At 37.8% G+C, this 13,249-nt stretch overlaps 1 protein-coding gene across 13 annotated transcripts in view; it reads left to right on the top strand.

The window, feature by feature from the left end:
• Positions 1–8,485, top strand: part of BBS9 (Bardet-Biedl syndrome 9) — a 433,010-nt gene extending 424,525 nt beyond the window's left edge. For all 13 annotated transcript variants that reach the window (XR_012002751.1, XR_003238169.2, XM_072764704.1 and 10 more), the window contains 2 exons: positions 7,710–7,820; positions 8,049–8,485. Coding sequence is in view for 11 of the 13 variants with exons in the window: in XM_072764704.1 (XP_072620805.1) it covers positions 7,710–7,820; positions 8,049–8,080 (143 nt within the window). In the remaining 2 variants the exon portion in view is untranslated. The remainder of the gene's footprint in view (positions 1–7,709; positions 7,821–8,048) is intronic.
• Positions 8,486–13,249: the final 4,764 nt, after the last annotated feature.

The following is a 13,249-nucleotide window of genomic DNA, read 5'->3' on the forward strand; positions in this document are numbered from 1 at the left end:
GCAAGATATCACAATAGGGAAACTGCAGAAGATATATAAGAATCCACTGTACTATCTGTTATTTTTTTCTGAACATCTAAAATGATTCTGAAACGTAGTCTATTAAAAAGTATATCACTGCCCAAACCAAAAAACACTGTAGCAATAGGGTAAACAATATGCTTTTAAACTACTCTTACTACTATTACTACTACTTCTCTTTCTTCTTTTCCTCCTTTCTTCTTCTTTCTTCTTCTTTCTTCTTGTTCTTCTTCTTGTTCTTCTTCTTCTCATTCATTTGCTGCTGCTGCTTCTGCTGCTTCTTCTTTATCTCCTCCTCCTCATCCCTTTCCTCCACCACCTCCTCCTTCTTCTTCTAGTAATACTATAAAGTGATCTAACAGTGTTAAATACCTCTAGGATCCTTTAGAATTAGGATACTGTATGAAGAGTAACTTTCTGTGAGCCTTGGATTAGGCCAGAGATTAGCGAACTATTTATGATCCATGAGCCAAATCTGGCCTACTGCCTGTTTTAGTAAATAAAGTTTTATTGGAACACAACCAGTGTTCATTCATGTTTACTTATTGTGTTTGGCTGCTTTTGCACTACAGTGGCAAAATTGAGTAGTTTCACCAGAGATTAGATGGCTTGCAGAATTTAAAAAATATTTACTGTCTGGTCAACCCCTGGTTTAGAATATTTGGGTAGAAGTAATGAAAATATGGTAGATAGTGAGACAGGTAAGCTGGGCCACCAGGATTCACATGGAGGTAGGATCTAATATTAGAATGCAACTAACCAAGTAGAAGGAAAGATGTAAGACAAGGCACAAGTAATATAGAGTAGTCAATTTCAGAGGTGTCCACACGTATAAGGTTCCTGGGCACTTTATTTATTATTATTATTATTTTTTTGCTGCACAGCTGTGTCTTTGGCCCATAGGTGCATCAGCCTGTGTGAAGCCTATCCTTTCAGGCTCCTACCTTTAGGAACTTTTATCTTGGCCTGTTTACTCTTCTTTTAGTATTCCTAACTTTTACCTGGAAGTAAATAGTCAAAACTTATTTACAGATGGGGCAGGCAATTCTACACACTCATCAATTTTCAGTGTGCCAGGCACTTATACACACTCATCAATTTCTCTCTTATGAAGGAGGGATGCCATAGTCTCTATTTTATAGATAAGGAAACTAAAACTTGTTTATGTGAAATAACTTGCTCCAGAGGGTTGGTTGGCTCATAAGAGTGTGCCACAGTTTGAATTGAGGATTCAAAATATAACATTAAACCCCCTACACCATACCTACCTTCAGTGCTGGAGCTGGCTCTCACTAGCTCATGAGAGCCAATTGTTGAATTTTTAGGGATTCTGGGAGCTAGTTGATAAATTCAGCCTTATTAAAAACTAAATTATGTACATTTATAATCAAATACATTGTATTAGGAACAAAGAGACTATATCTCAAAACTCTTCACTAACTACATGACTACATTTTTACTATTATCTATGCTCTTGAGGTAGTTGGTGTGTATAGAGTCCGTATGGTGGACGTGCTAACTGTGTGTGTGTGTGTGTGTGCGCGCGCGCTCCTGTGCAGGTCTACCAAGCTCTTATTTGGTGATGTCACTTTGGTTGCTTGAAATTGGGCATGATGGGAGTATTTACACCATAGACATGGAGAAACACTCCAGATTAGGGCTTTACTTTTTTTTCTGGCCAGTTAGCTGGTTACATATTTACCAGCACTCCAATGCTCATCTTGCTTCTGATTTTGATCTCTTCCCCAGTATTCTAGATGATAGTCACATTTGTTTCTGCCTGACCTCCTGTCTTGACCTTTCAACTCTATGACTTCTGTCTGTAGTTAAAGCCACAGTAGTAACCTACAGAGAGGACCTGAGCTCCTTTTTTTTTTTTTCAAAGATTTTATTTATTTATTCATGAGAGATACAGAGAGAGAGAGGCAGAGACACAGGCAGAGGGAGAAGCAGGCTCCACGCAGGGAGCCCAATGTGGGACTCGATCCCAGGACTCCAGGATCACACCCCCGGCCGAAGGCAGGCGCCAAACCGCTGAGCCACCCAGGGATCCCCCCTGAGCTCCTTTTTATTGTTATTTTTTTATTTGTTTGTTTTTCTGACAGTGGGTAGAAATTCCTTAGTGTAATTTCCTTGTTGAGAAAATATGTTTTACCTGGTTAGGGAGAAAGTTTAACCATTTTATAATTTGCTTTTAAATGCAGAAACAGGTTTGAGGATAGTTTGGACTCCTAAAAAACCTTAGAGTTGTGTTATCTTTATAAATATAGGGAGAAATACTATTCAGAATTATAGGTAATATTTTTTACTTAAATACTTTTCTGGCAACATGAGGATTGTTATATTAATGTGTTGTTAACTTGCAAAAAAAAAAAAACAAGCTCTTACAGCTTTTTTATTGAGATTGCACATAATTTGGTAACAATTCAGAGGAATAGGCAGTGTAGTAAAGTGCCTCAAAAACATCTTCCTAAACATCATTGGTGTAGTATCCAATTTATAGACTGTCTTGTTACAAAGTGCTTTACATTTTAAAATTTTACCTGCAGGGTTAGCTACCACTTACAACATTGTTCTCTTATGGCCATGCATGCAGAGTTCCAACTTCTGGTCCCAGTTTCCCTTAATGAATCTCCTCTTATAAAAGAGCACAGAAATAGAAGTGGATCACCATAGTTGTGGCAGCAGCAGGCATTGGAGAACCTGGACATCTTCCATGGCAGGGAAAGGGGGCTGTTCTGGATACCATGCGGGGACCTGCCAGCCAGATATTTGAATAGAACAGAGATAATATAAGTCGTGAGAAGCCCCTGTTGTTGCCAAAATGAGTTTGCTGGCTATCTGAACTTTAGATAATTAGGAGTTTGCTGAATTATTTCTAAACTCTAATTCTATAAATCATATTAATTAAGGTAGACCATATCTGTGTCACTGCTGTTCAGAGTGTGGCCAGAAGACTGGCATCTGCCTGTAGACTTTTTGTTAACTGAAATTGAGAGTAAGGGTATAGAAACTTGTAGCAATTGACAGAGCACTTTTACAAAGATTAAATCTACTAATAGGTGAAGGCTGGTATATTGTTCATTTCATTTTTCTAGTAATCCCTTTTATTGTTATTACATTTTAGTTTAGATAGATTAGAACTTTTAAAAACTGTTCTTTTTGAGAAGCATGGCTGGCATGGCTATAGCTCATATAGACTTGCTATGTGACCTTTGGCAAATGATGTAATCTCTAGGTTTACATTTAATAATTGAGACTTTCTTTTTTTTTCTTTTTTAAATGTTTTATTTATTTATTTATGAGAGACAGAGAGAGAGAGAGGCAGAGACACAGGCAGAGGGAGAAGCAGGCTCCATGCAGGGAGCCCAATGTGGGACTTGATCCCAGGACTCCAGGATCACACCGTAGGCAGAAGGCAGGTGTTAAACCACTGAGCCACCCAGGGATCCCCCAAACAGAGACTTTCTAGCAGGACTGATACTTAGTCTTGCAAAGCTAAGTCAGGGGTGCAAATTTTTTTTTTCTTTGTGAGCAGGAAGGTGGGAAATTCAATCTCAGTTATTATTGCCCACCCTACCTCCCCTGGCTCTTCTCTCCATGGAACTCAGAAAATGAAGGCACAGTATTGTCAACAGCCTCCCTGCCTAAGCCCACAGCAGAAGCTTGGTGGACAAGGGAGTCCTTCTTCAGGTTGGGGCTCTTGATACGCAGCCCTCATTGTGCCTACACCTCCATCCCTTGATGTCTTGCTCCCTTGAGGTGGCCCAGCTAATTCCCCTCTGAATTATGACTAGAGAAAATCTTTCCCCAGATTTTCTTTCATATCTTCAGTGAGTTCAAGCTATGGAAAACTAAGGCTAGAAGAGAGAGTATTTTCAGGCTACTTTTGATTTGGCCCCAGTACAAATTTCTGAGGCAAGGAAGCACAAAATGGCCTGGAGGAATTTGGAGGAAGAGGAACAAGGGAGGGAAAGCTAAAGAGAAAACACAAATTAATAGCAATACTTTTATAATTGTAAAACGGGGCCAGTAAACCCTTCCCGATAGAATTGTCTGAGGATTGAGTAAGCTAATGTATTAAGAATTCAAAGCCAAGTGCCCAGCATGCACTAGGTCCATAGTACTATGATTTCTAGATCAGGAGCTTTCTGGCTCTCACTTGTTTTTGCCTGTTGGCTCTAATGTGTTGCACACACAATGTGTGTTTGGATGATTTCATCCAGCTGTGGTTTTTCTTCCCCTTATCCTTTGATGGTACAGGCTCTAAGCCAAAGGTACTTCATCTGGCGTCCGTGGAACCCAGGCTCCACTTCCACGGCTTCAGAAGGTCTCTGATGGGCTGGAAGTTTTATATTTTATTTGTATTTATTTTATATTTTATTTCTGTTATTGTACAGCTTACTCTGAAATTTTTAACAAACAAATATTTTTTTTCCTAGCAAAAATCTCATCCAATATATTCATCTGTCCTTTTTAGCAGATTCAAGTGCAGTAGTTGTGGGGTGAGAACTAACACATTTCCCTGGTGATATCCAGTGCTGCAGGTCCAATGATCGCACTTAAACTAGCAAGGCTACAGTGGCCTTCTGACTTTAAGGATGTATCTTTCATTGCCTATTAACTTCATCAAACTTGCTGTTTTCTTTTTTTCCAACATATCTGGTCATCAGAAGCAGCCACCCTATTCTGGAATGCTTACAATCCTAAATATTTCCACTCTACAGCTTTTCAATCTGCCAGTCTTGACCTCTACATGCACTTCATTCCAGTTAGTCATGGATGAAAGTTTACATAGTTACATAACAGGGTTATTCCCATCCTGTTTGCTCCCAGCCACAGAACCCCTATTTCTTACACATGGTGGGCAATCTAACTTGATTCCAGATAGATTAGAACTTTTAAAAACTGTTCCTTTTGAGAAGCATGGCTGGCATGGGAAGAGCTGGGCTAACTTAAAAATTCCTGCTTTTGAGAACTACTTCCAATATGAATGGTTTTTGCAAAAAAGCAGAGCCTGAGGCAAGGATTAAAATGATGGTTTATTTGGAAAACTCAGGAAAGGGAGGATGAGGAAAAAGGCAAGGGAGGCAAGGGGATATATGATGTAATATAAAAGGGTGCATCCTGTGATGGTGACCACTTCGCTCATTGACCTGCTAAGAAAGCCAACTGGTACATCTACCCAGCACACAGCCTTTTCCTGGTGGTTGACAAAAGAAAAATAATAATTCATAGTCCACCTAGGGGGAGGCAGGAGGGTAGTTCTCTGCCTAGCTTTTTTCCTATTGGTCAGGATGCCAGATCCCATACCATATTGTTTCTCCCAAACTAGGAAGGCAAAAATTCTGGGCATATAGTTGGTCAGTCTGGCTACATAGAGGCATCCCCAAAAAGGGCGGTAGGATTCCCGGGACAAGTGACTGGTTGGCTCTGCTGTGGGATTTGAGAGGTTTGTTATCTCTCTATACTAAAGACAAGGCAAAAAAATTTTGTGCCAAGAAGAAAAGAGGAAATTACATAAGTTGTTCATAGTCTGTAATGACAGACTTATCCTTTTATGTCCATGTGACTGAAGAACTGGGAAGTGCTTTTAAGTCTTTATCCAATGTCTTGCCTCAGTATTGAGTCAGCTGGAATAAAAAAGATGGACAGCACTTAATTAGCAGAGATCTGCCTCTCTCCACAAATGTGGCAGACAGCACTCACTGATCACTGCACTCTTCCCATTTGTTGGCCGGGTGTGCTTCTTCCCCACTCCTGAAGTTTCCTTGTGTGTGAAGATAACTGCATGAGTACAACATTCCTGGCCTCGTCCTGCTCCTTCTCTCTTTCTGCCCCAGGGATGCTTTAATGTGTTTTATGAGGGTGCAATGAAAAACCAAGCCATTCTTGGTCTTTTTTTCTTGAGGTCAGGTTCTGTTCTACAAGGAGCACATCCCTTCTTTCTGTTCCTCTCTCTCATTAGTCTTACAGAAACACTTCTCCTTCACCCCACATACCTCAATTTTTTTCTTAATTGGGGGAGGGGCCAGGAGAAGAAGAAGGGTGCTATTTCTTGGGCTTCTCCGGAGTCCCAGCACCTCAGAGCCTGCCCTGGCCTCACAATACTCTGAGCAGTGCTCGTGACAGTCACTCAGTAGATCAACAGGTGGGATAAAACCTTCTGACACCCAAGACCTGCAGCCACAGTACCTCTTTGGCTAGTGCTGCAACTGAGCCGTAAAATGAGTGGTTAGATAACATGGGCTTTAGGAGTTGTCAGGCTTGGGTGTGAGCTCGGTCTTACTCCTTACTCCTTAGGAGCTGTGTGACCTTGGCAAGTTGCTGCATCTCATGAGATCTGTTTTCTGATCTGTAAGATGAAAATAATAATAGCTATTTTATGGTTTCTAGGGTCTAAATAATATGGACAGAGTTTCTAGTATTTAGAAAGTACTCAGTAAGTATAGTTATTGTTACCATGATCTACAGGCCTTGGAAAGAGAGTAAAAATAAGCCTGGTCCTCCTTCTGAATGGGTCCCCCCATTTTCAACTATAACCAGACAAGTTCCATTGCACTGATGGAGAATTCTAACATTTCCTGTTGGGAAACATCTGAGGCTACCTCTAATTCTTATTTTATGAATGTGGAGATGCTTTTCTCTCAAGTTTCCCTTGGCATCGATCTCTTTTTTCAGAGTTGATGCAGAGGGATGAATGGTAAGGTGTATTCTCCTTCAGACTTGGGATCTTGCCACTTCCTTCTCATTTGACTGATGTGGTTTACAAATCAGTGCTACAATACCCTGTCTTTCCTCATAAACTCCCTCATGCATAAAGCCAAACTTGAGTACAGAGGCTTTAGACTCCGTGTGTGGAAAGCCTCAGACAAGGAAAAGAAAAAAAAAATCACACCTCATTAATAAGAAGAATGGCTTTGGAAAAAAAATATGTATAGTATACAGCATGTCAGTACATTTCCAGGAAATGATGGCAAATTAGTCAAATCAAGTTACAGATACAGTCAGGAAATTCTCACATGAATTTCCCCTACAAGATTTTGGTGAATAAAATCAAATGACTTATACCCAATATTTTAAAAGTATAGTAGTGCTGGCTCATCCTCAGGTCACTGTAGAATTGACTTGGAATTGAAAGCTTCCACAATGTATCTTATGGCTTTGCTGTTGAATTATGAAGTGTTTGTGTCTGCACTGTGAGATGCAAGATGTGGGGATAGAATCAAAGTCCAGGGAAATACTACCATAATCACCGTCTCAGGATACCAGCAGCCTTCCTCGTTGCTCAAGAAAGGTTCCATTCCCTTGTGGTCAATGTGTTTTGTTTTTTATAGTTTCTGATGCTCTGGTATTAGAGAGAGTTCCTGTTGGGGTGCCCTTATATTACAGATATCACATATGTGATAGGCTTTGTCCTTTCTGACTTCGAAAAGGATAAGTTTAAAGACAACACCATTACTGCCGTTGTTAAGTGGTATAATATGTCTTTGGGGGCAATAACTCATTCCCATATTTTCACCAAAGACAGACATTTAAAATTATTCTTTTTGGTCTGCTCCTGGAGATTGTTGTCACATCATTTGTTATCTTTATGATTGGTATGTTTTTAAACTGTGGTTGCCGTGTGGAGAGGCAGATTTTCCTACACACTGCTTAAAATATTGTATGTATTTTTTTCCAACTAGGTGGCTGTACTACCATCCCAGAATCAGACTTAGAGGAAAGATCAATCGAGCAAGACTCCACTGAATTGTTTACCAACCACAAACACCTCAATTTAGAAACACCTCTGCCTGGTAAGAAATTGGGTGGCCTTCACCAATGATATGTCAGGGACAGTGGCACTCTGGTCAGTTCTTGTCATACCAGAGAACATTTTGCAAAGGTGCTTGTTTTCCAATCTCTTCATCCTTCCCCTCATTATTAGTGCAGATGAATTTGATCATTTGTATCTTCCTTTCAATATTGAAATATTTTCTCTCTCTCTCTCTTACTCTCATTCTTGCTCTCTTTCTTTTTTCCAGAAGTTTTACCCCTTCAAGGAGTCTCGGAATAGTTCAAGTAGAGTTGTCTGGAAGAGAGGAAGATGGCCTTCCCAAGGCTGATCCTGTGTGGGCCTCATGCCAAGTGCAGATGTAGGACGGGCCCAGGTGCTTCTCCATCTCATCTGCTTGGAGATGATAGACATGGGGATTGTTATTTTTTATTTTTTATTTTTATTTTTATTTTTATTTTTGCTAGGAGAACTTGTAATACCATAGGCAGGTCAGGAAAAGATATTGCTGCTTTTCGGTCTTCTGTATGTTTATAGCCATTGGATATAGTGAAAGGACATCTTTTGGGGACAGATTTTATAATGCAGAGACCTAGATCCAAAGTAATTTGATACCCCTTTTTTTTTTCACAGAAATCTTATATAGTAAATGTATCAAATTTAATAAAGCATCTCATTGTCCAACAATATCTTGGATTTGATGTATAATTAGAGGTTGGTTTCTCTACGTTATTTCTTCAAAGGAAAAAAGCTGAAAGAATTAAAAACTTTGCTATTCTATGGTAAGACTTGAATGTAATTGTTTTATAAATAAACCATAGAATTTTCATGTGATCCATTTTTTAGCCTAAAAATGGAAAAAGGTAAGTTTTTAGTATTGTATGAAAATGTTAAAATATTTTTAGGGAACATAGTATATTAACATCCTCTTTGGATTACCCTGTGGTGACACCTTTTAAAAATTCATTTCATATGAAAAAAAATCACTTCATAAAAGGATTCACACATTAGAATTAAAATGTAAGTTTTTTATATGCAAGAAATAAAAGAGATTTTGCCAATTTCAAGGTAAAATTGCAGTTTCAAGACTGATTTAAACAAATCAAAAAGATATCTGTGCCAGTTTTGGAGTGCTTATCAGCCAGTATAAAGGGAGATATGATTCATGGTTTCTCTCTATGTGAAATGACAAAAACCTGTGGAAGATGTATTATTTATTATTTCTAGTGTTCTTTTTTAGGAGATACAGCAGAAGACATAATATTTTTAATTGTCAAGCATGAGAGTGGACAACATCTAGCCTTTGGATTAGAACCAACTGTTAGGTTAATTTTACCCAGCCTGTAGGGACCAGTAAAAGATGTCATGGCTCCATGTATGACTATAGTTGCAAAAATGCAGCACTTCTAATCACCTTTATTTAAGAAGGGTTCAGCTTCATTTAAGAAAGATTACAAGAGAAGTATATTACTTCTTAAAAAGGTGTTTCTGTGTTATGTCTCTCTCTCTCTCTCTTTTTTTCTTTTGGATATTTGCTTCCTGTGGTTGTTTTTTGTGCTATGCATATGTTCATGTGCTAATCTTTGTTCTCTTTCCTCTTTTTTTTTTTTTTTGAGTCATGCTCTGTTTGTATCCTTATAACTGTCTTTCTTTAACTCTTTTTGTTTCTTGTGTTTCTATGTTCATCTGCCTTGATCAATTTTTCTCTCCCCTCACTTATTCCTCCCAATTCTTTCCCTTCACCTTTTGATACTTTCCCTTTATTTTCTGTGATATAAAACCAGGGTATATTGTTTGATTTGTAACAGTTACTTTAGACATACAGGAGTGCAGTGATTTCTCTCCCTATCAAATCCCTCTTCCATTGAGTTCCAATCCTCCATGATTGCTCTGTTCTGTGAGAAAGTGACTATCAGTATAAATTCAAAAGGCTTCCTATCTCCAGTTTGGAAATTTAAGGTGACTTTTGTTGCTATAATTGCATGTCATACAGAGAGTTTTTACGTTAAGAAGTTAAGCATATTTATAAAATGTTTTCCTGGAAATATCAGAAAGGGAGACAGAACATAAAGACTCCTCTAACTCTGGGAAACGAACTAGGGGTGGTGGAAGGGGAGGAGTGTGGGGGGTGGGGGTGAATGGGTGACGGGCACTGAGGGGGGCACTTGACAGGATGAGCACTGGGTGTTATTCTGAATGTTGGCAAATTGAACACCAATAAAAAATAAATTTATTATTAAAAAAATAAAAAATAAAATAAATAAAATAAAATGTTTTCCTGGAAATCATTATCAGTATCTTAAGTCTATTGGCACAACTACTTGACCAAATGATTTAATTTTTTTTATTTGAATCACTAGTACAGAATTCTATATACATATATCATGCATATAATTTTTAAAAATCTAATTATCATTTCTGAAATGATAAAATAATTTGATTCATGAATTAAAGGTATCTTTTGATAAAAAATTTCCTAAATTTAAGTATGTAACTGTTTTTTAACCCTTGATTTTAGTATAATTTTAAAACATACATAAAATATTTCTACTAATAGCCAAGAATTATGTTATCCTTCAAAGTGGCTATTTAAAAATCGAGACCCAAATAATTGTTAACTTTTCTCATTATTTTGACACTAGTATTTCAGTCTTTAGTAACAATTGTCCAATCTCTCTGTCTCTGTCTCTCTCTCGTGTGTATGTGTGTGTGTGTGTGTGTACACGTGGTCTTGAAATCTTAGAGTAACTCATAATAAGATGATCCAGGTTTCTGATTAGCCAGATAATTAATACCAAATATATCAGAATAGGTACTAATGAAACAGCAAACATTTAATAGCTTTTTACTATGTGCTAGGTTCTTTATATGCACGATTTCATTCACTCCTTACAACATTACTGAGATGTAGATAATGCTATCTCTATTTTGCAAATAAGAATACTGAGGTTTATAGAGGCCACATAGCTCATCCAATATCCCATAGTTAGTGTATAGCAGTACTGGGATTTTAATCCAAGCTGATTCCAAAAGCCCAAATACACACTCAAAATGTAGAGATTGTTGATAAGACTACAATAAAACACATTTTAAACCTGAAGGTTTTTAGTCCAAGATAGCTTTTTTTTTTTTAAATTTCTAGTGTAGTTATACATTTTAAGATATACGTATTTGCTACTTATATTTCTCTGGTGAATTGCCTGTTTGTGTTCTTTCTTTTTGGGGAGGTTGCTGATGGTGGTAATAATCTCCCTGCTGGAGAAATTTTATAAAATATATATTATTATAATATATAATTTATATTAAATAATATATATTATTATATATAATATATAATGTATATAATATATAATTTATATTAAATTATTTATATAAAATAATCTCATAGCCTTTTGCAATCGTACTAATCTTCAGTTGATCGGGTATGATATCTACATTGTTCTCAGGTTTTCACTTGTCTTCTAATGTTGTTTCTGGGTTGTTTTTTTTTTTAAAGAAAATGTTCTAAATTTTAAGTAGCCACATCTGTTAACCCCTTTATTTGTGGTTGCTGCTTAGTGTACAGCCTGGGTAGTCTAATACTGTCTCCTACCTCTTCTCTGTACCAGTATGAGGTCCTGTACAGGCTGTTGTCTTGTGTGATGTGGCAAGCGTCAATCATATCCTCCATTCTAGTGCACTAGATTTTATAAGCCACAGAGCTATGTTCTCTTCTGCTCTCATATCTCACAGAGTTTTACATGAAATGCCTCCTGGGTTTTACCTAGCTCCTCCACTCTGGGGAGAATGGCCCAGGTAATAGACCCGACAGTTTTCAAAATCCTCTCTCTGATGCTTGGCCCCTCCTGTGGGCTCTCCTTTAAGATGATTAGCTTTCCCCAGAGATTCTTTAGCAGTCTTGTAATTAGCCTTGCCCACTCCCACACCAGTTGTTCAGACATGACCAGACATGTTCCATCCCATGTGAGCACAAGTTGGGCTCACATTGGGTGTGTTATGCACACTTAAATCTATATGTATGGAGGCAAGAGAAGCAAGTCAGTTATGGAGTCTATGCCTCCATCCCCCATTCTCTAAGCTTTTTGGTTCCCTAGCCTCACAAGGGGCTGGTTTGGTGTTTCCTTAGGTGAAGTATACCTGGAACCACAGAGGCTCCCTCAAGTTGAGGAACATCAGATTGTGTTATGGTGTTATTGTAATTACATTAAAAATTATTCTTCTCTGGATTAAAAGTAGTTAAGCAAAGAGACCTCTTTTTTTTTTTTAATAGCTACCTCTGACTAGTCCATAGTCTGTGTCACAGTGTACACAATTCCCTATCACATAAAAATGTAGATGAATATGGGCAAGAAAATGAGAATAAAATACATGTGAGGAGTGCTTAAGCTCCTTAAAAAACATTATATAAATACAGGATTGATAGTGGTCATCTGCCATGGCACCAGTGACCTTTTTGTGAGCCAACAGGTGCTATCCATGGCTTCCTGTTTGGAGATTAAGGATGTGTCCATAATAGAGAGCTGATGAGGGGCAGACTGATGGGAGGCATCCAAACTGTGGTTTTCAGCCTTGGTTGTACCTTACGATCATTAATTTTCCTCCCCTATCTGTATTTTCAGAGTATTCTTTAATGAACGTGGATTGCTTTTGTAATAAGAGAACACATCCCATCTTTGTGTGTATCATTCAGGGTGTCAGTGCTAGTGATATAAATAATAAATAGTAATATACTCTTGTCACTTAGCATTTGGTATAGTAAAAGCAGCAGTTTTAGAGAAACTGCTTGGACATTGTGCTCCAATAATTCTGAAAGGTCCAGAGTAAACATGTTATTATCAAAATAACATGATTATTATAATTTATAGCAGCAACATGAGCATAAAATTATATTGAAAATTATAAATTATAGTTTTTATGTCCTTAACATCTTCTGATGCAAAAAGCAAACATTTCAATTAAATATAAAAGTATTAGAGAGATTTCTGAAAGAGTAATACATAAGACTCAATACACAATTTAGATTGTGTCAGATGCTGGCCTTTTTATAGCCTTTTTGTTTATGCAGTGTTGAATTAGCTGGCGTTATTTTTCTGTTTTTATGGCTGAATTATGGAAGCTATGTGACATCCCATGTGTTAAGGGTTTTGTTGAATTGGACTTTAAAAGGTATAACTTACAGTGCAGCACACACAATTGCCAAGACCTAATCAGAGTAAGATGCCTGTTAGAGTGATCACCTCCCCCAGTGCTTCATCTGTATGCCAGAGAGAGGGTCCCTATTGTGGCTGATGTGGGAAAAACGTTGCAAAGCCCCTCATTCTCAGTTTTGCTTTTGTTTCATTTTAATTATATTCAACCCAGACCCCAATTCTTCCTCCAAGGCTCAGTCTGAATAAATTTATCTCCTCATCTGGATACTAAGGACTGCATTTGAGGCCCTCTTAGAACAAG

Source organism: Vulpes vulpes, chromosome 7 (genome assembly GCF_048418805.1).
Source record: "Vulpes vulpes isolate BD-2025 chromosome 7, VulVul3, whole genome shotgun sequence".
In the NCBI taxonomy this organism is placed as follows: domain Eukaryota; kingdom Metazoa; phylum Chordata; class Mammalia; order Carnivora; family Canidae; genus Vulpes; species Vulpes vulpes.